Genomic DNA, 25,762 nt, shown 5'->3' on the forward strand with positions numbered 1-25,762 from the left:
GCACTTTACGAAGTGAGCTTTCCATTTGTGCTTCTAAAACACCTATTCAATTCTTTACTTTAGTTCGGAAAATGATTAGAACCCATTAGTAGATCAGTGATCGTAATGTCACAGCAAGACAAGATCGGTTTAACATGTGCAAGAATTATTATGACAGTCTATATTCAGATATAGCACGAAGCGAACACAAATCACAATTTTGCAAATAATTATTCTGTACACATCCTCTGCTCCTACATCCCAGCCGCTCCCTGTACACTTTACGCCAGAGCTGTCTCTAGTGATGTACACTCTGAGAAGTGCTGTCTACACCAGGTACACTACTGCAAATGGATAACCAAAAGGGAAAAACAGTCCACTAGAGGCAAAAATGGCACACAGTGAACAATACAGAGCTACGACACTTGCTGTCTTTCCAATCGTGGAGCCACGTAGTTTTCCCCCAGGTCGCGCATAATACATTTTATTTGCCAGGAGTTTAATGACATCCCTAAGATACGTCTTTGTTTTTTACTGACTATGACAAAAAAGTGTGATCTGTTAAAACAGTTTTTGATTTTTCAGATTTTTGTTTCACAGTATGTGTGTTCCTGTGATTGTTGTTGTACGCGGTCGTCTTAAAGGGAATCTGTCACCTATTTTTTCGACTATAAGATGCAGCCACCATCATCAGGGGCTGATCTACAGCATTCTGTAATGCTGTAGATAAGTCCCCGATGTAACCTGAAAGAGAAGAAAAACGAGTTATATTATACTCACCCAGGGACCTCTTCCGGCGCCTGCACACTGCAGTACTCTGCTCAACAGGGCAGAGCAATGCGCCTGCACCGCGACGGGAAGCAAAGACGAGGACGTCATCGCTAAAAGATGGGAGGCGCCGGACCGGAACCGCGACACCCTCCGTACCGCCCCCGGTGAGTATAATATAACTCGTTTTCTTCTCTTTCAGGTTACATTGGGGGCTTATCTACAGAATTACAGAATGCTGTAGATAAGCCTCTGATGGCTGTGGCCGCAGCTTCTAGTCGATAGTTGAAAAAATAGGTGACAGATTCCCTTTAACGAGTAGTAGATGTCCATTTTTGCGTTTTCAGTTTTTCGTCCACTTCTTCCAAGAGTCATAACTTTATTATTTTTCTGTCCACACAGACATACAAGGGCTTATTTTTCTGCAGAACGAGTTGTATTTTTGAATGACACCATTCATTTTCCCACATTTTACTTGACACTTGGAAAAATTCAAGGTGCGTGAAATTGCCCCCCAAAAAAACACAAATTCTGACATTGTGTTTTGGGAATTGTTTTTACAGCATGAATTGGGTGTTAAAAATGACCTGAAAATATGATTCTGCTCATCAGTACGATTATGGCGATACCAAAATTGTCCAATTTTTTTTTTTTTTTAATTACTTTAGTGGTAAAAAAAAAAAAAAAATGTGATTGCTTCATTTTTTGAGACTTGTAGCGCTTTCCTTTTTCAGTCGAAGCTAATTTTTTTGCAGGGAAAGAAAACTTTTTTATTGATACCATTTTGCGTAGACTTGACTTTTGATCACTTCTTACATTTGTTGTGGTATTACAGCAACAAAAAAATCAACGCAAAATGCAATTTTGGCATTTTTTTTGTCTATGGTGCTTGTCCATGAGGTTAATTATTTTTATATTTTAATAGATTGTACTTTTATGTATGCATCAATACTACATGTGTATTTTTTATTATCTATTTTTAAAGGGTGGTTATTTCAAGGTTAATGATTTTTTTCATATTTTTTAAACTTTTTTTAAATTTATTTTTTTACTATATTTATTAGTTCCCCTAGGGGACTTGAGCCTGCAATCGCCTGATCACTTCAGCTTTATACAGCAAAACCACAGTATGGCTACATTCAGTGAAAATCAAGGTCTCTGGCCACAGACTGGGTTTCAAAAGAGCTCCGTGATGACAAGCATGGAGATATTCTACAGACCCTTGCCTATCATAACCACTGGCGCCTTGGGATCGCGTAACTGGGGCACCAATTGGTGCATAGAATGATGTGCCCCCATACCGATGCGCTGTTCATGCCACTGTCAAGAGTTTGACAGCAGCATTTAACATTCAACAGTCACGGGTGACGGTTAACAACCATTTTCTGCTGGGAATGGGGCGAGCTCATCCCGTGAGTCTGCTCCATACGCGCACTATTGACTTGTGCTATATATGTACAGGGGATGTTGGTAAGGGGTTAAGAGGCGCATGTCACTTCGTGAATTAGGCTCATCTTCCAAGCGCTGTGAACTTTTGACAGAAACGAGTACATTTCTAACTAAATGTATGCCACTAAAATTGCATAAGTTTTGATGAATGGTTGTGTGTAGCCACAATTGTCCCAGCTACAACAATTTTGCTGAAACTGGCTGCGACTGCAAAACTTGTGCAAAACATGGATTTTTGTGAGTACTCACCGTAAAATCCTTTTCTCCGAGACGCTCATTGGGGGACACAGAGACTGTGGGGTGTGTGCTTCTGCCGTCTGGAGGCTGACACTAAGTATACAAAAAAAGAGTTAGCTCCTCCTCCGCCGCATACACCCTCGCCCCCAGACCGGGCGTAACTCAGTTTAGTGCATAAGCAGTAGGAGAACGCGCCTTAAACTCAGGCAAGAAATTATACGTCTGGAAAAGGGACCACCCTGATCCTTACATAAGGATTTGTATAACTTAAAATAAGCAAAAGCCAACTGGCTAGTAGGGTGGGTGCTGTGTCCCCCAATGAGCGTCTCGGAGAAAAGGATTTTACGGTGAGTACTCACAAAAATCCATGTTTCTCCTTCGTCTCATTGGGGGACACAGAGACTGTGGGACGTTCTAAAGCAGTCCCTGGGCGGGATCTTAGCTCACCCAATCCATGCTATTTTGCGCCCCTGATTAGAGGTGCGCAACTGCTGCCTGGAGAATCTTTCTTCCCAGGCTTGCATCCGAGGATGCCTGGGTATGTACGTTATAATGTTTGACAAACGTATGCAAACTGGACCAGGTAGCTGCTTTGCACACCTGTTCCGCTGAAGCTTGGTGTCGCAGTGCCCATGAGGCACCCACTGCTCGAGCCGAGTGTGCCTTGATCCCTGCCGGAACCGGCGTGCCACTGATTTCATAAGATTCTTGGATCGTCAGGCGAACCCATCTGGCCAAAGTCGCTTTGGACGCAGCAAGCCCCTTCCGCCGCCCTTCTGGGATCACGAATAGAGAGTCTGTCCGGCGGAAAGATGCTGTCCTTGTCACATACCTCCTAAGAGCTCTTACCAGATCCAGTGTGTGCAAAGCCTTTTCTACCCTGTGCACCGGTGCCGGGCAAAACGAGGGTAAGACAATGTCTTCGTTGATATGGAATGCAGAGACAACCTTCGGCAAGAAGGGAGGAGCTGGCCTTAAAACTACCTTATCCTTATAAAAAGTCAGGAACGGCGGTTTACAAGATAAAGCCGCCAATTCCGAAACCCGCCTAATAGACGTAATAGCTACCAGAAAAACGACCTTCCTGGACAGGTAAGGTAAGGAGACTTCTTGTAAGGGTTCGAAGGGGGGCTCCTGAAGGGCCCTGAGCACCAAGTTCAGGTCCCATGATTCCGTCGGCGCCTTATAGGGGGGTACTAAATGTGCGACCCCCTGCATAAACGTCTTAACCTGCCAGACCGAAGCGACCTTTCGTTGAAAAAGGACCGACAGGGCCGAGATTTGCGTCCTGAGCGAACTCGGAGCCAATCCTGCGTCCAGCCCTGCCTGCAAAAAAGCCAGTACGTTGGGGATTGAAAAAACCAGAGGAGCCACTCCGCGATCCCTACACCAACGGAAAAAAACTTCCCAAGTCCGATGATATACCTTCGCCGAGGAAGGCTTTCGGGCACTCACCATCGTGGCCACCACATCGCGCCTGAATCCTGCCTGTGTTAACAGCCAAGATTCAATGGCCACGCCGTCAAACACAGGGCCCCTAAGTTCGGATGGTAGATCGGCCCCTGGGACAGCAAGTCCGGCCGATCTGGTAGACGCCAGGGTACGTCCACCACTAGCTGAACCAGATCTGCATACCAGGCCCTCCGAGGCCAGTCTGGAGCTAGCAGAATTGCTGGAACCTTCTCTCTCCTTAACTTTCTGATGACCCTTGGAAGCAGAGGTAGCGGGGGGAACAAGTATGGGAGACGAAACTGGCTCCATGGAAGCACCAGAGCGTCTGCTGCGATCGCCTGCGGGTCGAGGGATCGAGCGACGAACCTTTGCACTTTGGCGTTCTCTCTGGATGCCATAAGGTCCACGTCTGGTGTCCCCCACCGTTGGCAGATCTGTTGAAAAACCTCGGGGTGCAGGGACCATTCCCCTGCCGCGACCCCCTGTCGGCTGAGAAAATCTGCCGCCCAGTTTTCGACTCCCGGAATGTGCACCGCTGAAATTACCACGTGGTTCTTTTCGGCCCAACGCAGTACCAGTCCAACCTCGCGCATGGCTGTTTGGCTGCGCGTGCCCCCCTGATGGTTGACATATGCTACTGCTGTAGCATTGTCCGACTGAATGCGCACCGGCCGGTGTCTCAGGAAACACTGAAAATGTTGCAGGGCCAATCGTATTGCCCGTATCTCCAGAATGTTGATCGGGAGAATTATCTCCTGAATGGACCACCGCCCCTGGGCTGTGTGCATCGGTCGTCACCACCAACCACTGTTCCGGGGGAAAGGGTTTCCCCTGGACCAGAGACGAGTCGCGAGTCCACCATCGGAGTGATCGTCGGACCAGCGGAGACAAATTGCACCGATGACTGAGGGATAGCAGCCTTCTGTCCCATGCTGACAAGAGCGCATGCTGAAGCGGACGGAGATGGAACTGGGCAAACGGGATTGCCTCCATCGCCGCCACCATTCTGCCCAACACACTCATGCCGTACCGGATGGATCTGGAGCCTGGCTGTAGAAGGTTCCGTACCCCCTGTTTGATCTTTCGCGCCTTGTCCTGAGGGAGGATCACCAGCCCCCGGGAGGTGTTGAAAACCATGCCTAGGAATACGATTCTCTGGGCTGGAACCAAGGACGACTTGTTCCAATTGATCAACCAGCCTAGACGCGCCAGGGTATCCAGCGTGATACTGACATTCTCCTGGCACGCCTGAAACGACGGCCCCTTTACCAAAAGGTCGTCCAGGTAAGGTAGTACCGTTATGCCCCGAGCATGCAGGATGGCCATAACCACCGCCATTATCTTCGTAAAGACTCTGGGAGCAGTGGCCAGACCGAAGGGCAGAGCAACAAATTGAAAATGTCGCCCTCCGATCGCAAAACGCAGGAACCTCTGGTGTGGAGGAAAAATCGGAATGTGCAGATATGCATCCTGCACGTCGATCGAGGCCAGGAACTCCCCTGGATCCATGGCTGCAATGACCGAACGGAGGGATTCCATCCGGAACCGCCTGACTCTGATGAATTTGTTCAGGATTTTTAGATCTAATACTGGCCTTACTGTCCCGTCCTTTTTGGGGACAGAAAACAGGTTGGAGTAAAAACCTTGTGTCTCTTCGCTTTTCGGTACTGGGACAATGACCCCGTTGCGCTGTAGCGTCATTATGGCCTGTAACAAACTCTCCGCCTGCGATTCTGTTCCGGAAAGCCGGGAACGGAAGAATCGCCGTGGCGGGAGTCCGAGAAACTCTATCTTGTACCCGGACGATATCAATTCTGCCACCCAAGCGTCGCGTGCCACTGCGACCCAAACGTGGCTGAACCTTAGTAGGCGTCCGCCCACTCTGTCGTCCGTAGGTACGAAGCGCCTCAAGTCATTTTGCTGGAGGCTTTTGGGATCTGGCCCCCCTTGTTCTGGGCAAACGGCCTCGGCCTCTACCCAGCGGATTGGCTCTGTAAGAGATTTGCCTTTCCCTAATCTGACCATCATTTGCGGAGGTGGATGCTCTGGCCGAAGTCCCCCTCCAGGGGTTACGAAAGGGCCGAAAACGCCTCTGTGTCTGCCTGAATGCTGGCCAAGTCCTCTGCTGCGGGAGGAAACTACTCCTCCCCCCTGTGGCTTCTGAGATAAGCTTATCAAGCTTCTCACTGAACAACCGATTGCCCTGAAAAGGCAATGAGGTCAAGGACTTTTTGGAGATAGAATCCGCTTTCCACAATCTCAGCCATAATGCTCGCCTAATGGCGATCGCATTTGCTGCTGCCACCGCAGAACACTCGGCCGCGTCCAGAGAGGCGCTGACGAGAAAATCACTTGCCCCTAAGATCTGATTTGTTACCTCCAAGACATCCGCAGGCAGGTCTCTGTTTTGGAGGGCATTCTGCAGAGCGTCCGCCCATGAAACCATGGCCTTAGCCACCCAAGTAGCCGCAAAGGAGGGGGCTAGGGCCGACCCCGCTGCCTCATACACCGAGCGGGCAAGCCCCTCTATAAGGCGATCAGTTGGGTCCTTGATAGAAGAACCGCTGGGTATCGACAATAGCGATCTTGACGCTAAACGTGATACCGGTGGGTCCACTACTGGCGACTCCACCCATCCCTTATGGAGTTCAGGAGGAAACGGATACTTAGCTTGCAGCGCTTTTTGCATTGCAAAACGCTTATCCGGGTGTTCCCTATGTTTCTGAACTAGCTCCTCGAACTCCGGATGCGTGGCAAACCTTCTATGCGGTCGCCTGGTCTTTTTGAAGGAGACCTTGTGACCTGAGGCCGTGGACACATCGTCCTCGATCTCTAATGTCTGGTTGACTGCCTCAATGAGGCTGTCCACCGAGTCTTGGTATCCCAGGCTTTCTGGATTCCAGGCCTCCTCCTCCTCCTCGCCCTCCTCCTGCTCGCTTCCTGAGCTCGGCGACGGGGAACGAGATACCCCAATACCCGCCACCGAAGCCCCAGAGGGTCCGGCCGACGGGGAACGAGCTCTTTTGCTATGAGCTTGTCTGGTGCTGGAGCGGCCTCTAACGGTCGGAGGGTCCTGAGACGTGGACGAGCTGTCTTCCGCTGGCAGACCACCATCCTTGTCCCTGCCTGGGCCTTGGAGAGACTCAATTGCCCTTGTAAGGGACATCATAGAGTGTGATAAAGACACCGCCCATTCTGGAGGGTCCTGACCTCTGGGCTCTGCAACAATGGGGGGCTCCTGGGCTCGCTCCGACTCGCAGGCTTCACAAAATTTACCCGGCTGTGCTTTAGGCAGCCTGACCCCACAGGAAACGCAAACAGCGTATAGGAAAGAGTGAGCTTTCCCTTTGCCAGACATATTGCAAGGTAGGGTAGGAGGAGGAGGATAACCCCTTCCTTGACTACTAGTGCGGCACTCGCAACGGGGATGCACTTACCCACCGGTAATGTCCCACCTTGCATCTCTTCCACGGGGCGTGCGGCGTTACTCGCCGGGGCACTCGCACTCCGGGAGATAGGGGGCGGCTTCCGGCCCCACTTCGGCGAGGAAATGCAAGGAGGGGGGCGGGAGGTCCCCGGTAACTGTGCGTGCCCGCCGCTCTCCGCCCCCGGAAGTTAGTGGGCGGGGCTTCCGCTACCCCCGGAAGTCGGCGGGCGCGCGGACTCCGGACCTCCCCATACAGAGGGGACCGTGGCCGCCCGCGGGGCTCTGGCCGCACTCCACGTGCGGCGTTCGAGGGAGGGGGGCGGGAGCTCCCCGGTCACTGTGCGCGCCCGCCGCTCTCCGCCCCCGGAAGTTAGTGGGGCGGGCGGGCACGCGCTCACGGATCTCCCTATACAGCGGGGGCCGCGGCCGCCCGCGGGGCTCCGGCCGCGCTCCGCGTGCGGCGTTACCCGCCGGGGGCAGCGCCGGGTGAGAGGCGGACTACCTGGTCCCGGCCTATTAACAAAAAAGGTGAGCCGGGCCGCCGAGGGGGCTCTCTAGAGGTGCTTCTCAACCCCATCCCTGGGCAGGGAGGGGGAGGCTACTGTACCGCTCTCCGCTCTCCGCTTCAATCCCTGGCTTACCTGCGCCTCCAACTCCACCCCTGGACTCACTACCTAGGGGTGGTAGGGGCATTTCCACGTTGCAGGAGAGAACAACGTGGAGGATCACTCACACGTGCTCGCCCGTTGGGGACGATGGGGAAACCGCAATCCTCTTATCAGGATGCGTTGCCGCCTCTTTACAAAATAAAAAAGAAAAATGGTTGTCTGGGGAAAAGTCCCAGATGTGTCCCTCGGTGCGGGAGAGAAACACGTGGAGGGTTACTCACACGTGGTCGCCCGTTGATGATTTGGGAAGATCGGACCCTCTCTATAGGATCCGTCGCCCCTGTCTTATCTTCATAGAAAAAAAGAGAAAAAAAAAAAAAAATCTAGTCTGGAGCTCCAGACTGCGTGTGCCTCCATCAGACACTAAGCAAAAAACTGAGTTACGCCCGGTCTGGGGGCGAGGGTGTATGCGGCGGAGGAGGAGCTAACTCTTTTTTTGTATACTTAGTGTCAGCCTCCAGACGGCAGAAGCACACACCCCACAGTCTCTGTGTCCCCCAATGAGACGAAGGAGAAAATGGTGTGACTTTTTGAAGTGTTTTAAGTGTGGTGAATACACATTAATGAATCAGGCCTTAAATGTCTAAGTCTAACATCTATCGGTCCTAAAGATGTAGCCCCCAAAACCTACCTCTAGCACCTCCACCAGTTTTGTCTGAGGTCTTTTATGGTCACTGCTCCTAGTGCCTCACCAGTTCTGCGCTGGGCCTTTTCTGCAACCTTCAAATTCTGTCCAAGGTCTTTTTTTGGCCACTGTTTTTTGTTCCTGCTAGTTCATTTCAAGTCTATTCCTGGATGCTGTTCCAGATATCGCCTGGTTTCATCCTTGGCCAGCGCCTGGACGCTGTGCTCCAGATATCTTTTGGATGTTGTGATTCTGGTTATCTCAGGGTTCCAACTCTGGTCTACGCATGGACGCTGCTCCTGATATCTTCTAGGTCTGTCCTTGGCCTGCTTATGAACACTGCACGTAGTATCACCTGGTTCTGACCCACCAGAGTGGTCCAGAGACGTCACTACCCATCTGCTTTTCATAGTCTATTCTTACCCTAAACCATTGTAGGAAAAAATTTGATAACTCTATTTTGGCATTACTATACCAATAACACATTATTAAGACATAACCTACAAAAAGGAAACCTTACCATTTCAAATAACAAGCGCACCAACTTTTCAGACTCTCCCCTATATTTAGATGTTAAGGTTGATGAGGAGACGTTGAAAAACGTTGTTCCACATTCTGTCGCTACAGCTTTAGCCAGCATGGTCTTACCCGTACCAGGTGGTCCGACCATTAAAACACCCTAAAAAAGGAAAGAATAAAAACAAATTACAATTTCAGTTACACTTTCTTATAAGCGATTAAAGTGCCCTAAACGGTATTTAGTGAATTTGAAGTCTCTTTTTTTCTTCTGATAATTGCTACGAGAAACAAAGTGATATGATTATACCATTAGCTCAGTTAGGAAATCATTTCCACAACATTTCGACAGCTGAAGAAAAACTAATCATGGTATTAACAAAGATGACTGTTCTAGGAGATCAGAGGAAGAAAGGAAGACACCTGAAAATCTCTGTACCCCAGAAAAAAACAAAACAAGATCTTTGTGCTAAAAATTTTGGAAATTAGTGACGTGACCCATCTCCAGGTAAGAAGAGTTTTGCTACAAAATCTCTGCAGAAAATAAATCAGAAATGGGTTTTATTTTTTTCTTACCTTCCATGGTCTTCTAATTCCCTTGAAAAATTCTGGCATCCACATAGGAAGGACTACAGCTTCTCTCAATAATTTCTTTGCCTCTTCCAAATCAGCAATGTCTTCCCTATTTGTAGGCAATTGGTGAAAAAGAAAAAAAAGAGATATTGTAAGAGGTTAGAGTATGAAAGAGACTGAAGAAAATGTTGGGAGGAAAAAGCTGCAAAATGTTAAAGGGAAACTGTCAGCTTATTCAGCCACCTCCGTTATTCCCCCCAAACTCCTTCAGCTCCAAGCTCCGTTCTCAGCCTAACTTCGCCCTCTACTAGGCGATTGATGAGTGGAGGGCAGCGTTAGGCTGGAGTCACACTGCCGAATTTCTCATGCAATAATCACATTGCATAGCACGGACTGGCCAGCACCTCTCGTGACCTGAGCATGACAAGCGTGATGTATTACCATGCTTCTGTCAAGCTCAGGTCAGGAGAGGTGCCGGCCAGGGCAAGTTTTACGATGCGATTCTCGGACGAAAAATTTGCCAGTGTGTCTCTGCCCTTATTCTGAGAACGGAGCTGAGGAAGTGGAAGTGCTACGTATCACCCAGAGCACTTCTAGTGTTATTTTGCATATCACTTTAAAATAGATTTCCCTGAAATGGAGTAGCATTGGACATCATTGGACGTCTCCCCCGCTTTGATGAGGGCTCCGGCGGTAAGCCCGCATCAAAGCCAGGACATGTCAGCTGTTTTGAACAGCTGACATGTGCCTGCAATACTCGCAGGTGGAAACGCGATCCACATGCGCCTATTAACTAGTTAAACGCAGATGTCAGTGGCATTTAACCAGCGCTTCCAGCCATGCGGCCGGAAGTGCGCGCATCGCTGACCCCCGTCATGTGATCGGGGGTCAGTGATGCATTGTTATAACAACCAGAGGTCTCCTGGAGACCTCTATGGTTGTTGATGCCTGATTGCTATGAGCGCCACCCGGTGGACGGTGCTCATAGCAATGCTGTATTTCTGCTACATATAAGCGATCTGAGCATCGCCTCTATGTAGCAGAGCCGATCAGGTTATGGCAGCTTCTAGCCTCCCATGGAGGCTACTGAAGCATGCCAAAAGTAAAAAAAAATGTTTTTAAAAATATGAAAAAAATAAAGAAAAAATACCAAAGTTCAAATCACCCCATTCAAAATAAAACAATTAAAAAAAAAAAAAAAAATCAGACAAACATAATTGGTGTCGCCGTGTTCAGAATCGCCCGATCTATCAATAAAAAAAAAAGGATTAACCCGATTGCTAAACGGCGTAGCAAGAAAAAAAATCAAAACGCCAGAATTAAATTTTTTTGGTCGCTGTGACATTGCATTAAAATGCAATAACGGGCGAACAAAAGAATGTATCTGCACAAACGTGGTATCATTAAAAACATCAGCTCGGTACACAAACAATAAGCCTACACCCAACCCCAGATCATGAAAAATGGAGACGCTAAGGGTATTGGAAGAGGGCACATTTTTTTTTTAAAACAAACTTTTTTTCATCACTTAGATAAAAAAGAACCTAGACATATCTGGTGTCTATGAACTCATAATGACCTGGAGAATCATAATAGCAGGTCACTTTTAGCATTTAGTGAACCTAGCAAAAAATCCAAGCAAAAAACAAGTGTGGGATTGCAATTTTTTTTGCAATTTCACCGCACTTGGATTTTTTTCCCCCATTTTGTAGTACACGACATGGTAAAACCATTGGTGTCGTTCAAAAGTATAACTTGTCCCGCAAAAAACAAGCCCTCACATGGCTATATTGACGGAAAAATAAAAATGTTATGGCTCTGGGAAGAAGGGGAGGGAAAAATGAAAATGCAAAACCAAAAATAGCCCTGGTCCTTAAGGGGTTAAAGGTAAGGATTCACTTGTCTTATAACCTATACACACATGTAACTGGTTGGGTAGGTGGTAAAATCAGCTCATCGCCTTTAAGTGCAATGAAGGAGTAATGAGACAGGGGCAGCAAGTAAAACATGAAAAGAAAAAGGAGGGTGAAATATCACAAAATTGCATTTCTGCTACTTTTTAGATTCACGCTCCCTGATCCATAAGTAGCATGAATCAAAGCCTGGCTGAGTAATTGCAGCAAGGTATACTGTAATCTGAAGTGCTGCGATATTTCAGAGAATACATGATTTGGAAGCCACAGGATTATATGGAGAGGCCTGAATAGTCGGATGACGTCACCGTCCGGCTTCTCCCTGCCTTGATCCAGTTCAATGAAAGGTCTCTCCTGTGTTTGTACAATAGGGATAGGGAGAGATCTGTCAATCAAACAACAGATTCCCTCTAAAAAGACAACACTTTCCAACTTGGACACAAAATATATTTGTTACTTGCTGTGATTAATTTTATTGTTGTTACTTATTTTCCACCGTTTCAGGAGTGTCTTGAACTGAAAATTGGGCCATAGAAAAGAACCTGTAATACAACGCTCCTGCAGAGATCGCAATCACATCCTGTCTGATCAATCCACCCGAGATGACCTCCCGCTCTTCAGCTTGCCATACACATGACACAGCGGTCGGCCGGACGTTCATTGCGCAGGGAGCTACCTTTCCCAGCTCCCTCTATACAAGAGCGCCAGGCTCAGTCATGCATTCACGAATTTTCAAAGGATAGAGCCGCTGCCAGACATCTCTGGTAGTGAATTTAGTTTTCAAGAGAGTTACTCTTGAAAAGAAAAGGATCCCAACAGACCCATACCAAAAAGTGCAGCAGTAAACGGCGCACGCCAAAATATGAACAAACATTGAAGTTAATCTTTCATATAGAATATACCAAGAAAATGAAAGGGATTGTCTGGCCTTCGAATGACTGCAGATCTGAAGCCTATGTGCCTACACACTGCATGCGGTGAAGATTCTCCGGTACAGGTGTTGGGAGCATATGGTGATGTGACTGCAAGTATGCAATTTGCTTACATACGGACACATTACGACTAGACGTGTCCAGCCTCACTCAATACACTTGCAGCGAGCGAGGCTCCGCACGTCTATCTAGCCGGCATGTCATCCCATATATGCAAATCTCATACACATGCCCATCGCGTAATGCAAGTAATGTGAGGATTCACAAGTCTGCAGCAACATAGGGTACAAGATGGCAGTCACTCTCTGTCTGGACAACCACTTTTAGCCACAACAAGAAGAAATTATTTTTGAAGGGACATACCATAGAAGAAAAAAAAGCAGGACAAAAAGGCACAGCTGTATGACCTCGGGTTAATGAAGCTGCACACACCCGTTGAAGCGCAATGTAAGCGTGAAACGATCGTCGTCTGTATTTGCTCTATTGTTTTATCTGCCTGCTGTTGGTAATATGATGCCACAATAAAGGATATTTTTTGCATGGTATGGATTGTGCCTATTCGCTTTCTTCTCTATGGATACACAGATTATTTTTGAAGGGACCCTAACCTTTTCTATCAAACATACCTTTCCTGAGCAAAAAAAGCCTACAAATTTAAATGGAAGGTGTGGTGTAGTGACCACTGTGTCCACTAGGGGGCGCTGTGTGGGTGTCCCAGGACGGACAGATAGCCATGTCCAGAGTGGTAACAGGAGCAGGGTCCTAAATGACCGTTATGTATCCCAAGGTGGGTGGCCTTGGGATGAAGGCTTGATTATGTGCTGATCAGCAGAGCTGAACTTTTGTTCCAATGTGTTAGGGAGAAGCCTACAGGTGATTGATGAGACGGGTGGGATCAATCACCTACAAACCCACCTAGGGGCGGGTGTCTAAAACGCCATAGTAAAAGTATGAATATGAGTGGTTGATGGACCCGTGATGAGGTCATAGCCATGTGATCCGGTGGGAGTGGCTACGGACCATATAAGGTGAACAGGGTAGGTCACGAGTGAATGCTTGGACCCAGGTTGGTCCGTATGGAAGGTCTCGTGCAGGAAGATGTGTCTGCCTTCCTGAGTGCACGTGGAGACGCTCTGTATCATGGCTGCACGGAAAGTCTGCACTGAGAAGCAGCCATGAGGTAACCCGAACAGGGGATGTAACGATGAGGCTAGAGAGCCTGTGTACCGGAGATAGCAAAGCCTGTGTGATCACGCGGTTAACAGAGTGGAGCTCTGTCATGGACGCTATGCTGATCTGACATGAACTTTATGTTGCTGTTGATGGTTTATGCTGAATAATAAACCACATGGACTGAGTTATGTTTGGGAAACCTGTGCCGGACCTGATTTATCGGCTGCCTAGCGAGTATCCCCTACCTTAATGATAAGCGCTACCTTACAAAGGTAACATCCAGAAGGAGTTAAAAACAGCCTAAGGTCTCGTGCTGATGACTGTATTTTCGGTCTTCGTGCAATCCGACAAAATTACGGTATGCTCGATTTGCATCCGACATTCGTATTGCACTCGGTCATTTATGTCAATGAGTCTGTGGAAAAAAATCGGACCGTGCTCGAGTGACATCTGAGTGCGGCACGATTTCCAATGACTGACAAAATGGAGAAGATGGAGAATTTTTTTTCCCCATCTTCTCCTCATCTCAGAAAATCGGATCACACTATGATCACACTCAGAGTGTGATTAGCCTAATCGGACCGATTTTCTCAGATGAGAGAAAATACAGTTGTGCGACCTGAGCCTTATGGGAGGCGTGTGAAGTGTGAACAGGTGCTATTTACTATGAATGTGTTAAACACATACCAAATACTACAAATACTTCATCATCCTTCAGGGGAGAGTCGTGGAGCTCACATAGACATCACATGATCCGCAATAAGTTACACATACAGTTGCGGCCAAAAGTATTGAAACCCCTGCAATTCTGCCAGATAATACTCAGTTTCTTCCTGAAAATGATTGCAAACACAAATTCTTTGGTATTATCTTCATTTAATTTGTCTTAAATGAAAAAACACAAAAAAAGAGAATGAAGCAAAAAACAAAACATTGATCATTTCACACAAAACTCCAAAAATGGGCCAGACAAAAGTATTGGCACCCTCAGCCTAATACTTGGTTGCATCAATGAGTTTCTTACAATGCTCTGCTGGAATTTTAGATCATTCTTTTTTGGCAAACTGCTCCAGGTCCCTGATATTTGAAGGGTGCCTTCTCCAAACTGCCATTTTTAGATCTCTCCACAGGTGTTCTATGGGATTCAGGTCTGGACTCATTGCTGGCCACCTTAGAAGTCTCCAGTGCTTTCTCTAAAACCATTTTCTAGTGCTTTTTGAAGTGTGTTTTCGGTCATTGTCCAGCTGGAAGACCCATGACCTCTGAGGGAGACCCAGCTTTCTCACACTGGGCCCTACATTATGCTGCAAAATTTGTTGGTAGTCTTCAGACTTCATAATGCCATGCACACAGTCAAGCAGTCCAGTGCCAGAGGCAGCAAAGCAACCCCAAAACATCAGGGAACCTCCTCCATGTTTGACTGTAGGGACCGTGTTCTTTTCTTTGAATGCCTCTTTTTTTCTCCTGTAAACTCTATGTTGATGCCTTTGCCCAATAAGCTCTACTTTTGTCTCTTCTGACCAGAGAACATTCTTCCAAAATGTTTTAGGCTTTTTCAGGTAAGTTTTGGCAAACTCCAGCCTGGCTTTTTTATGTCTCGGGGTAAGAAGTGAGGTCTTCCTGGGTCTCCTACCATACAGTCCCCTTTCATTCAGACGCCAACGGATAGTACGGGTTGACACTTTTGTACCCTCGGACTGCAGGGCAGCTTGAACTTGTTTGGATGTTAGTCGAGGTTCTTTATCCAACATCCGCACAATCTTGCGTTGAAATCTCTTGTCAATTTTTCTTTTCCGTCCACATCTAGGGAGGTTAGCCACAGTGCCATGGGCTTTAAATTTCTTGATGACACTGCGCACGGTAGACACAGGAACATTCTGGTCTTTGGAGATGGACTTGTAGCCTTGAGATTGCTCATGCTTCCTCACAATTTGGTTTCTCAAGTCCTCAGACAGTTCTTTGGTCTTCTTTCTTTTCTCCATGCTCAATGTGGTACACACAAGGACACAGGACAGAGGTTGAGTCAACTTTAATCCATGTGAACTGGCTGCAAGTGTGATTTAGTTATTGCCAACACCTGTTAGGTGCCACAGGCAAGTTACAGGTGCTGTTAATTACACAAATTAGAGAAGCATCACATGATTTTTCGAACAGTGCCAATACTTTTGTCCACCCTCTTTTTTATGTTTGGTGTGGAATTATATCCAATTTGGCTTTAGGACAATTCTTTGTGTTTTTTCATTTAAGACAAATTAAATGACGATAATACCAAAGAATTTGTGTTTGCAATCATTTTCAGGAAGAAACTGAGTATTATCTGGCAGAATTGCAGGGGTGTCAATACTTTTGGCCACAACTGTATTATTTCAATTTGATCATATTTGTTCTCTCTAAAATAGGGCACATTAGCAGTGACTTTAAGCACATAATGCAAATTATATGTAATGGCTTTCAAGACTTTATGCCTAGTAGCCAAAATGGCTGAAAATGATGATGTGCCATTTGGCCTAGTGGGATCACTAAGAATTAAATGGACACATAGGTTATGAATCCAGAGTATGAGGACAGCATTCCCTTCCCTTCTCTCTATAAAGCAGCCTGCTATCCTCTACCCTGATGGATGGGAAAGGTACAAATTATGTGTCCGGTGTATTCTGTCAGGGGCACATTTTTGTGTTTCGGCTACTAGAATTACAGAGCGGTAACAGCACTATGCTGCCAATGAGGATGACAGATCTTCTTTCACTTTATACCCGTTGCTATAGGATGAATATTCTGAGCCCATAAGCTTCCTATAGCGTCATCTGCAGACTAAATTTTATAATTTAACCAGTATTAGAAAAAAAATCCCTTGTTCTAACGTGAGCGCCGAAGCCGATACCTGATCTGCTGTTTGCCGGTTGACTGGTTGTCTTGTTATTTTTCTTTTTTAATATCAATAAATTCCCTTATGAATAAAACAAACATTTTATTACCGGCACACAAATCAGCGCTGAAATGTAGGTTTATAGTAAATATCATATTACATTCCAAGTGACGGAAATATAAATTCACAGCTAGGTGGAGGATTATTCTGCAGGCTTAAGTTCAGCTCAGTTATGTGCACACGTTAATCACTTAAGCCAGTAACAATTTCCAAAAGTATCTGTCTAAAGAGCGTGGATTTTCCTGCATTCGGCGCTCTACAGAGGGCGGCCTTCACACTGCATTCTCTTTACTTCAGTCCGGGCAGATATAATAAAATGTCAGGGCCACTTTCCTCAGAATGGAATATAAACCAGAGGAGAAAAAAATAAGCACAAATCCTGCTAAGGAGGTAAAAACAGAAGACTCCCAAAGAAGAGTAACCCCATTATTAACTAGCTATTCAAAAAGTTTTCATTTTCAAAAACCTGAACAGTTATGCACCCAAAGGGCAGGGAAGTGCTCTAAAAGTCCTTTTTAATACCTACTGTCAGCTTAGGCCTCTTTCACACTTCAGTTTTTTGCATCAGTCAAAATCCGCCCAAAGGACGGATGCTGGATCCGTTTTAGAACTGATGACAACGGATGGCACCCATCCGTTTTGTTGACGGATCCGCAAAATGAAGAAGTTTAAAGGAATCGCAGCCTGGAAAAGGAGAAAGGAGAGAGAGACAGAGAGACAGAGACAGAGAGACAGAGACAGAGTTTTTTTTTTTTCTCCGGCACCCAGAAAGAATTTCGGGTTAAATGAGTGTCTGGAGGATCCGCCAGAAAAAAAAACGTTACAAGCTCCGTTTTGAAATCTTTGAGGATGGTGACGGACAGCAACTTTTGGCGGATCCTCAAAAAAAACGGATGCAACAGACAGCAATCCGTCACAATCCGCCATTAATGAAAGTCAATGGAGAAAAAAAACGGATCCTCAAAAGAAAATTGAGGATCCGTTTTTTTCAAAACCTGGCGGATTGTGACTGATTGTAAAAAACTGAAGTGTGAAAGAGGCCTTAGGCACAAAATATCATTAAAGGGAATCTGTCACTCATTTTTAGTGATATCATGTAAAGATATCACTCAATTGTGCATCCCATAAGGACTTTTGGATTACCCCCGACCCCGCACCTTTGATGCATAAACACCTTTTTAATCTTGGTGGAGATGTATGGAAATCACCGCGGTCCGGTCCAATGGGCGGGGCTTATTCGCCTTCTTTCCGCCCCTCTTCGGCTTGCTGAATGTAATCTTCATCTGTGAATATCACAGATGCCGTAGTTTTCCACGCTTGCGCATTGAAAAGGCTTCCGGCACTTGCGCAGTATGCTTTGCCCAACTGTGGGCAAAGCATATAATCGGTACTGCGCATGCGCCGGTATTTTTCAGTGCGGGCTATTTCAGTGCATGTCTCCTGCATGTGAAGACTTCCGGGGCATAGATTGCGCTGAAAAATGCGATTAGCCTGAGTGATAGTTATCTCTAAGCAAATAAACAATTACTCATCAGGATTAAAGGGAACCCGACAGCTAATATGTGCTGACTGATTCACGGGCAGCATGGATCAGAAGGTGATTGGATTACTTCAACCATGAATGTTCAACATCGTTTAATAGCAATTTAAGCACAGAAAAAAGTGCCCCAAGTAGCAAAACCTGTAAGCTAGAAGGGTTAATGTACCACTGACAACTAATAAATCACTATATTGGCAACTATAAGTGAAATAATGGTCCCAATAAATGGTACTTTACTTTATTGATAAGACAATTAAAAACAAATTAAGAAAAGGTGCTAGACCATGAAAAGAGGGACTATGAAGCCACTATGAAGCCATGGGGTATCCCAATTCAAAAGCCATAAATAAATAATATAAACTTTAATATAAACTGCAGTGGAATGCATGTTATGAAAGAGGAAAATAGCAGGGGATTAGGTGTCATATCAATGACAAGTCTGATGTAGCCGCTATGTCTAGAGTGTAAACTGTACCAAATAGTCACTCAATAAGAAATAGGAAGTGGAGAAAGGGCATATCATACCCGAAGAAGCAGAGTGAAACGCGCGCCAGGGCAGAGGGACGCCCGGGGATCTCCACGTGCCCAACACTAGGTATGATATGCTCTGTCTCCACTGCAGTTTATATTAAAACAGGTTTTGTGTCTCCTTGAATACTGTTTACTGTCTCTTTTCATTGCTGCTGTTATTTATTCTTTGGAGTTTTCATGTATTCATGGTTGATGTTTACACACTTTGCACCTTAGATATATTTTTCATATGTGCAATTGGGCTATACCTTATTTATGGCTTTTGGATTGGGATACCCCATGGCTTCATAGTCCCTCTTTTCATGGCCTAGGACCTTTTCTTAATTTACATGTTTTGAACTGCCTTATCAATAAAGTAATATTTTTATTCGGAAGTACCATTTCTTGGGACCATTATTTCACTTATGGTTGCCGATATGGTGATTTAATAGTTTGATAGCAGTCAGGGACCGAGCTGCACATGAGACTATACAGACAGTCCCCAGTGGCTTGTCCCTGCCCGCTGCCCTGGAATGACAGGTCTCTCTACACACTCAGCTCCGTACCCAGCTGCTATTAAACTATGCTTTTCTCTTAAACGCTGCAGCGTTTCGGACTTGAACATACATGACTGAAGTCATGCAGCCAGCGTCTGATTCATGCTGCCTGTGGATCGGTCAGCATACATCAGCTAACAGGTTCCCTTTTAAACCCAACATCACTTAAAGTGATTTACAGTAATCGGCAGAATCAGACTTGAGGTCGGTGTACGCACCTATGTCCTCGTAAAAACAGTAATACGGATATTTTTTTTCTTTTCAGTACAATATTTTACCTCTCAATACAGATTGGACGGTCTTGGTGGCTCCAACAAGTGCTTTTGTGGCAATTAGTGCAAGTTTTTACTGTGTTTTAGTAGAGTAAACATTATATATTATTTTCATAGTATAGGAGTGTGGTCAGATATACATTATTTTGACCTGAGGCTGTTGTAGTGATGTAAGGTAGCGGCGCTGTTGTAATTTTTGCTTTGTTTTAGCTATTGTTAAGCTACACTACATTTTTACATTTTTAGGTCTTAAAAAGGGATTCTGTCAGCCTATACTGACAGAATAAAGTGATATGCTAATTAGGATGCTCGGTGCACCCTAGGTGTGACCAAGAAGTGCAGTGCACCTTTACGTCCACTGGTTTTGCATGCCCCTGCATCTTTCACCGGTAATTGAAAGCCATGGCTTGCCTGAGTTTTCCCAGCAGACAGTGCAGATGAGCCAAGCAAATTAGGGCTGTCAATCACCAGTGGGGAAAGCAGGGACATGCAAAACTAGTATAGATGTGGAATGGTGCACAAAGCCGCTTGGCCACAAAAAGGGTGCTCTGAGCATTTTGATTAATATATCTTTATTAAACTTCAGTATATATATATATATATATATATATATATATATATATATATATATTTTTATTACACACACACACACACACACACACACCGTATTTGTCCGTAAGAACCCAGCCAATCCACACAGGCAATCCATAGATGTCCATAAATTAAGTTATGTGTAATGAGAAATGAAACAAGGAGTAAGTATTGCACACGCTTACTGAAATTTATTACACGTACCACCTCTATCAAGACTGGCCATTGTCAGTCAAGGATTCTAAATAACCTATCCCAACACTTTACTCATTTTTGGGTCATGGAATCATAGAATCGTAGAGTTGGAAGGGACCACCTGGGCCATCTAGTCCAACCCCCTGCTCAAAGAAGGATTCGCTAAATCATCCCAGTCAGATGTCTGTCCAGTCTCTGTTTGAAGACTTCCATTGAAGGGGAACTCACCACTTCTCGTGGCAGCCTGTTCCACTCATTAATCACTCTGTCAAAAAGTTTTTTCTAATATCTAATCTGTGTCTCCTCCCATTCAGTTTCATCCCATTGCTTCTAGTCTTTCCTTGTGCAAATTAGAAGAAAGATGATCCTTCTACAATGTGACAGCCCTTGAGATATTTGTAGACAGCTATTAAGTCTCCTCTCAGTCTTCTCTTTTGCAAGCTAAACATTCCCAAATTCTGCAACTTTTCCTCATAAGACAGGGTTTGCAGACCGGTCACCATTCTGGTCGCTCTTTTCTGAACTTGCTCCAGTTTGTTGATGTCTTTTTTTAAAATGTGGCACCCAAAACTGGACACAATATTCCAGATGAGGTCTGACCAAAGAGGAGTAGAGGGCAATAATGACTTCACGTGATCTAGACTGTATGCTTCTGTTAATACATCCTAGAATTGCATTTGCCTTTTTTGCTGCTGCATCACACTGTTGACTCATATTCAGTCTGATCTATTAGTATACCCAAGTCTTTTTCACATGTGCTGTTGCTTAGCCCTATTCCTCCCATTCTGTATATGTTTTTTTCATTTTTATTGCCCAGATGTAGTACTTTGCATTTTCCCTGTTAAAAACGATTCTGTTAGTTGCTGCCCACGGCTCCAATTTATTTATATCTTTTTTGAATTCTCTCTCTCTCTCTTCACTAGTATTAGCTATCCCTCCTAGCTTTGTGTCATCAGCAAATTTAATCAGTTTACCCTCAATTCCTTCATCTAAATCATTGATAAAGATGTTGAACAATACAGGGCCCAGGCAGAGCCCTGTGGTACCCCACTTGAGACATTCTTCCAACTGGATGTGCAGCCATTTACGACCACTCTTGGGGTCCGATCACCAAGTCAGTTATGAATCCACCTAACAGTTGCCTTGTCCATTCCATACTTAGTCATTTTTTCAATAAGCATTGTGTGAGATACTTTGTCAAATGCTTTGCTGAAGTCAAGATATACTATATCTACAGCATTTCCTTGATCCACCCAATCAGTGATACCGTCATAGAAGGAAACTAAGTTAGTCTGACATGACTTATTAGTTACAAATCCATGCTGGCTCTGTTTAATCACCTCATTCTTATCCAGGTACTGACATACATGATGTTTAATAATTTGTTCAAAGATATTTCCTGGTATAGAAGTCAGACTCACCGGCCTATAGTTACCTGGGTCCACCTTCTTCCCCTTTTTGAAGATAGGAACAACATTTGCTCTCTTCCATTCTTCTGGGACTTCTCCTGTTCTCTAAGAATATTCAAAGATTATGGAGTGGGGTTCAAAAATTTCTTCTGCTATCTCCTTCAGTACTCTGGGGTGTAATTCATCTGGACGTGGAGACTTGAATTCATTTAGTTTAGCTAAGTGTTTCCTCACTATCTTTCTGTCTATAGATATCCTGGATTCTTCTATTCCCTTAATAGGACAGTGAAGAACAGTTGATGTTACATTTCCTTTCTGAGAGAAAACAGATGCAAAATAGGAATTTAAAAGTTCGGCCTTCTCAACATCCTGTCTTACCATTTCATCATTTTCATCTTGTAAAAATCCTATAGCATCTTTTACTTTTCTTTTACTTTTGACATATCCCCAAAATCCTTTATTATTGCTTTTGACGTCTCTTGCAACCCTCAGTTGTCAGCTTTAGATAATATGATTTGTGCCCTGCAGGTTCTGCAGACAGCATTATATTCTTCTTCACATATGCCTCTCTCTTTCCATTTTATAAACATTTCTTTCTTCCTTTTTAGCATGTGCTTAATTTCTGTGTTCATCCATCCTGGTTTCCTTAAATGCTTCCTATTCTTCCCTCTTTTCGGAATTGTTAACAATTGTGCTTTGAGAATTTCATTTTTCAAGATTTCCCATCCTTCCTGGACATTTTTGTCTTTAAGGATATCCAGCCATTGGATCCCTCCAATTCTCTGAGTCCCTTTAAAATCTGCCTTTCTGAAATCTAACCTTGACGTCTGAGTCTTCACAGGTCTTCCTCCTCTAGTTATCCAAAATTCTAAAATAGTGTCCTGTGTGCTTCACATTAACATTGAATTATTATTGTCGGTTTGCGGTAATAAAGCTTTGATAAGTAAAGCCACATTTATTGAATGGATGAAATTCCCAAAATTAATTTCTTGTGCCCCAGGATGGGTTGGAGAAGTTTCCCCAACATGGTTCAGAACTATCCATTTGCAAATGTCCCTCAGGAGATAAATGAAGTTATATTTCAACCCCTCCTTCAGTCTATTTGAAGCCTCAAGGCGACCTGATGCCCTGAGGCAGCACAGGAGGAACTGCCGCCCGCCTTAGGCTAGTTTCACACTTGCTTTTTTTTGCAGCGCGTTTTTCCCGCAAAAAAACGCATTGAAAAAACGCATACATAAGCATACAACTGCTGCGTTTTTTTCAAGCATTTTTATGAGCATGCATGAAAAAAACGCAGCGTTTTTATGCGTTTGTATGCGTTTTTAGTGCGTTTTTACCGCGTTTGCGTTTTTTTCCAACATTTTTAGGTGGCCCCTCACACTACCCAAACCATGACTTTACTAACCCTAACCCTGACCCTGACCCTAACCCTGACCCTAACCCTTAACCAAATCATACTTAACCCTAACCCAAACCCTAAACCCTAACTAACCCTAACCCTAACCCTGACCCTAACCCTGACCCTAACCCTGACCCTAACCCTTAACAAAACCATACTTAACCCTAACCCTGACCCTAACCCTAACCCTGACCCTAACCCTTAACAAAACCATACTTAACCCTAACCCTGACCCTAACCCTAACCCTGACCCTAACCCTTAACCAAACCATACTTAACCCTAATCCTGACCCTAACCCTAACCCTGACCCTAACCCTTAACAAAACCATACTTAACCCTAATCCTGACCCTAACCCTGACCCTAATCCTTAACAAAACCATACTTAACCCTAACCCTGACCCTAACCCTAACCCTGACCCTAACCCTGACCCTAACCCTAACCCTGACCCTAACCCTTAACAAAACCATACTTAACCCTAATCCTGACCCTAACCCTTAACAAAACCATACTTAACCCTAACCCTGACCCTAACCCTGACCCCAACCCTAACCCTGACCCTAACCCTAACCCTAACCCTGACCCTAACCCTTAACAAAACCATACTTAACCCTAATCCTGACCCTAACCCTGACCCTAACCCTTAACCAAACCATACTTAACCCTAACCCTGACCCAAACCCCAACCCTAACCCTGACCCTGACCATAACCCTAACCCTAAACCCCCTTAACTAACCCTAACTCTAACCCAAACCCCTAAATTCCATGGTTAAAAAAAAAAACCGCATATGCAAAAAAACGCATACATGAGCATGCCAGTGCGCACATATGCGCATCCATAGGCTATAATGGCCATTTTTAGCTCAAAACGTGCGCATATGTGCGCATGCGCTTTTTTGCAGGGCCAAAAAATGCAACATGCTGCGTCTGGAAAATACCAACGCACACCCCAAAAAAACGCAGCGCATGAAAATCGCATACATGCGCTTACCAGCGCGCAGGTATGCGCACCCATGTTAAATATAGGGGAAAAAACGCATGCGCAGGTATGCGTTTTTTTCCAGCGCTAAAAAACGCAAATGTGAAACCAGCCTTAGGTGGAAAATTTGTAAAAAAAAAAAAAAATTCCAACCGGCAGAGATCAAAGTTTCTTGAGCAAACAAGGAGGAGAGACAAAGAAGACACACTCCGGGTCCAACACAGGCAGGAAAAGACTATCAAAGGTTTGGGACAGTTTCATTAGACCCTCCCAGCACCCATGTTCTGGGGTTTTTTGTTGTTCCAAAACACACAGAAAAGAAATAATTTTGTGGGAGAAATACAGAATTTTTCGGATTGTAAGACGCACTTTTTTCCTCCCAAATTTGGGGGGTAAATGGGGGTGCGTCTTATAATGCCTTACTGATACCGTTGCAGCAGGCCGCAGGCTGGGATAAGGGGGTGTCCGACGGTGCTGCGGGTGCGCTGCCGACATTTTATGAAAGGCCAAAGTCCCTGCTGTTTCCTATGCGGTGGACTGCAGGAAAATGGCTGCCAGAGGCCAGATGGAGATTTCGGCTTCAAGATCTCGGGAGATAAGATCTCAGCGCTGGATACAAGTCTACAAGAGCGAGACGAGAAAGAGTCCAAAACAAGGCTCTCAAAGACTTCGATTGAAAAGTGACCTTTGCGCAATTCCATGAAACACTGGAGCTGCCAGCAAGTCATTTTTGCTGGAGACCGACGGGAGCAACGCTGGAAAACGATGAAGGTGGTGGCAGGCGAGTATGAGACAGGGGGCAGGGGAATTACATTTAAAGCACCACTTCAGCGGTGCAATTAAAAGGTAATGTTTTAGTTATACTCACTTATGGTAAGACGAGACCACGCCTGTTGAAATGTGTCAGAAAAGAATACAATTTTGATAGGGTATAGGTGGAATTCTAACAATCCCACTAAGGCCTCTTTCACACTTCCGTTTTTGACCATCAGTCAAAATCCGCCAGGTTTTGAAAAAAACGGATCCGCCATTTTTTTTTTACGGATCCGTTTTTTTCCCCATTGAGTTGCATTACTGCCGGATCTTGACGGATGGCCATCCGTTGGATCCGTTTTTGTGAGGATCCGTCAAACTTTTTTCGTCCGCCGGCATGCTTGGACGGACCTTGCAACGTTTTTTTTTGGTGTTGGATCTGCATTTTCCATTGCGCATGCCCGGAGAAAGGAAGTCAGGTAGAAAATTAACCCTGAAATTCATTCTCTCTCTCGGCCAGCGGTTCCTTTAAAATTCTTCATTCTGCAGATCCGTCACAAAACTGATCCTGTGGCATACGCTCACATCAGTTAGCAACGGATCCGCTTTTCCGCCTTTTTGGCGGATTTTAACTGACAAAAAACTGAAGTGTGAAAGAGGCCTAAGGCATAGTGAACAAAAGAAAATGGAGACCAATAAAAACCAAGATGGTGATAAAAGGGGTGCTGTGGAACGCTTCCATTGATGAAATTACCCAGCAGTTCAGCACAGTGCCGACATAAGGAAGACACTTGAGGAAAAAAAATGTATCTAAGTCTTGAGGCTAATATTTGGAGAATAACAGTATTGTCAAGAATAGAAGTTGACAGAAGTAAAAAGGGTTTCAAGAGCAGATTTATTTTACTCATGCCATTAATT

General features: G+C 45.2%; 1 protein-coding gene across 2 annotated transcripts in view; it reads right to left on the reverse strand.

Moving 5' to 3' along the window:
- KATNAL1 (katanin catalytic subunit A1 like 1) overlaps positions 1-25,762 on the reverse strand; it is a 226,701-nt gene that overhangs the window by 40,870 nt on the left and 160,069 nt on the right. For both annotated transcript variants that reach the window (XM_073583164.1, XM_073583165.1), the window contains exons 6-7: positions 9,698-9,803; positions 9,126-9,284 (exon numbers count right to left, since the gene is read on the reverse strand). In XM_073583164.1, coding sequence (XP_073439265.1) covers positions 9,126-9,284; positions 9,698-9,803 — 265 coding nt within the window. The remainder of the gene's footprint in view (positions 1-9,125; positions 9,285-9,697; positions 9,804-25,762) is intronic.

This window comes from Dendrobates tinctorius, unplaced genomic scaffold (genome assembly GCF_039654945.1).
Source record: "Dendrobates tinctorius isolate UK_male_01 unplaced genomic scaffold, ASM3965494v1 ptg000075l, whole genome shotgun sequence".
NCBI classification, from domain to species: domain Eukaryota; kingdom Metazoa; phylum Chordata; class Amphibia; order Anura; family Dendrobatidae; genus Dendrobates; species Dendrobates tinctorius.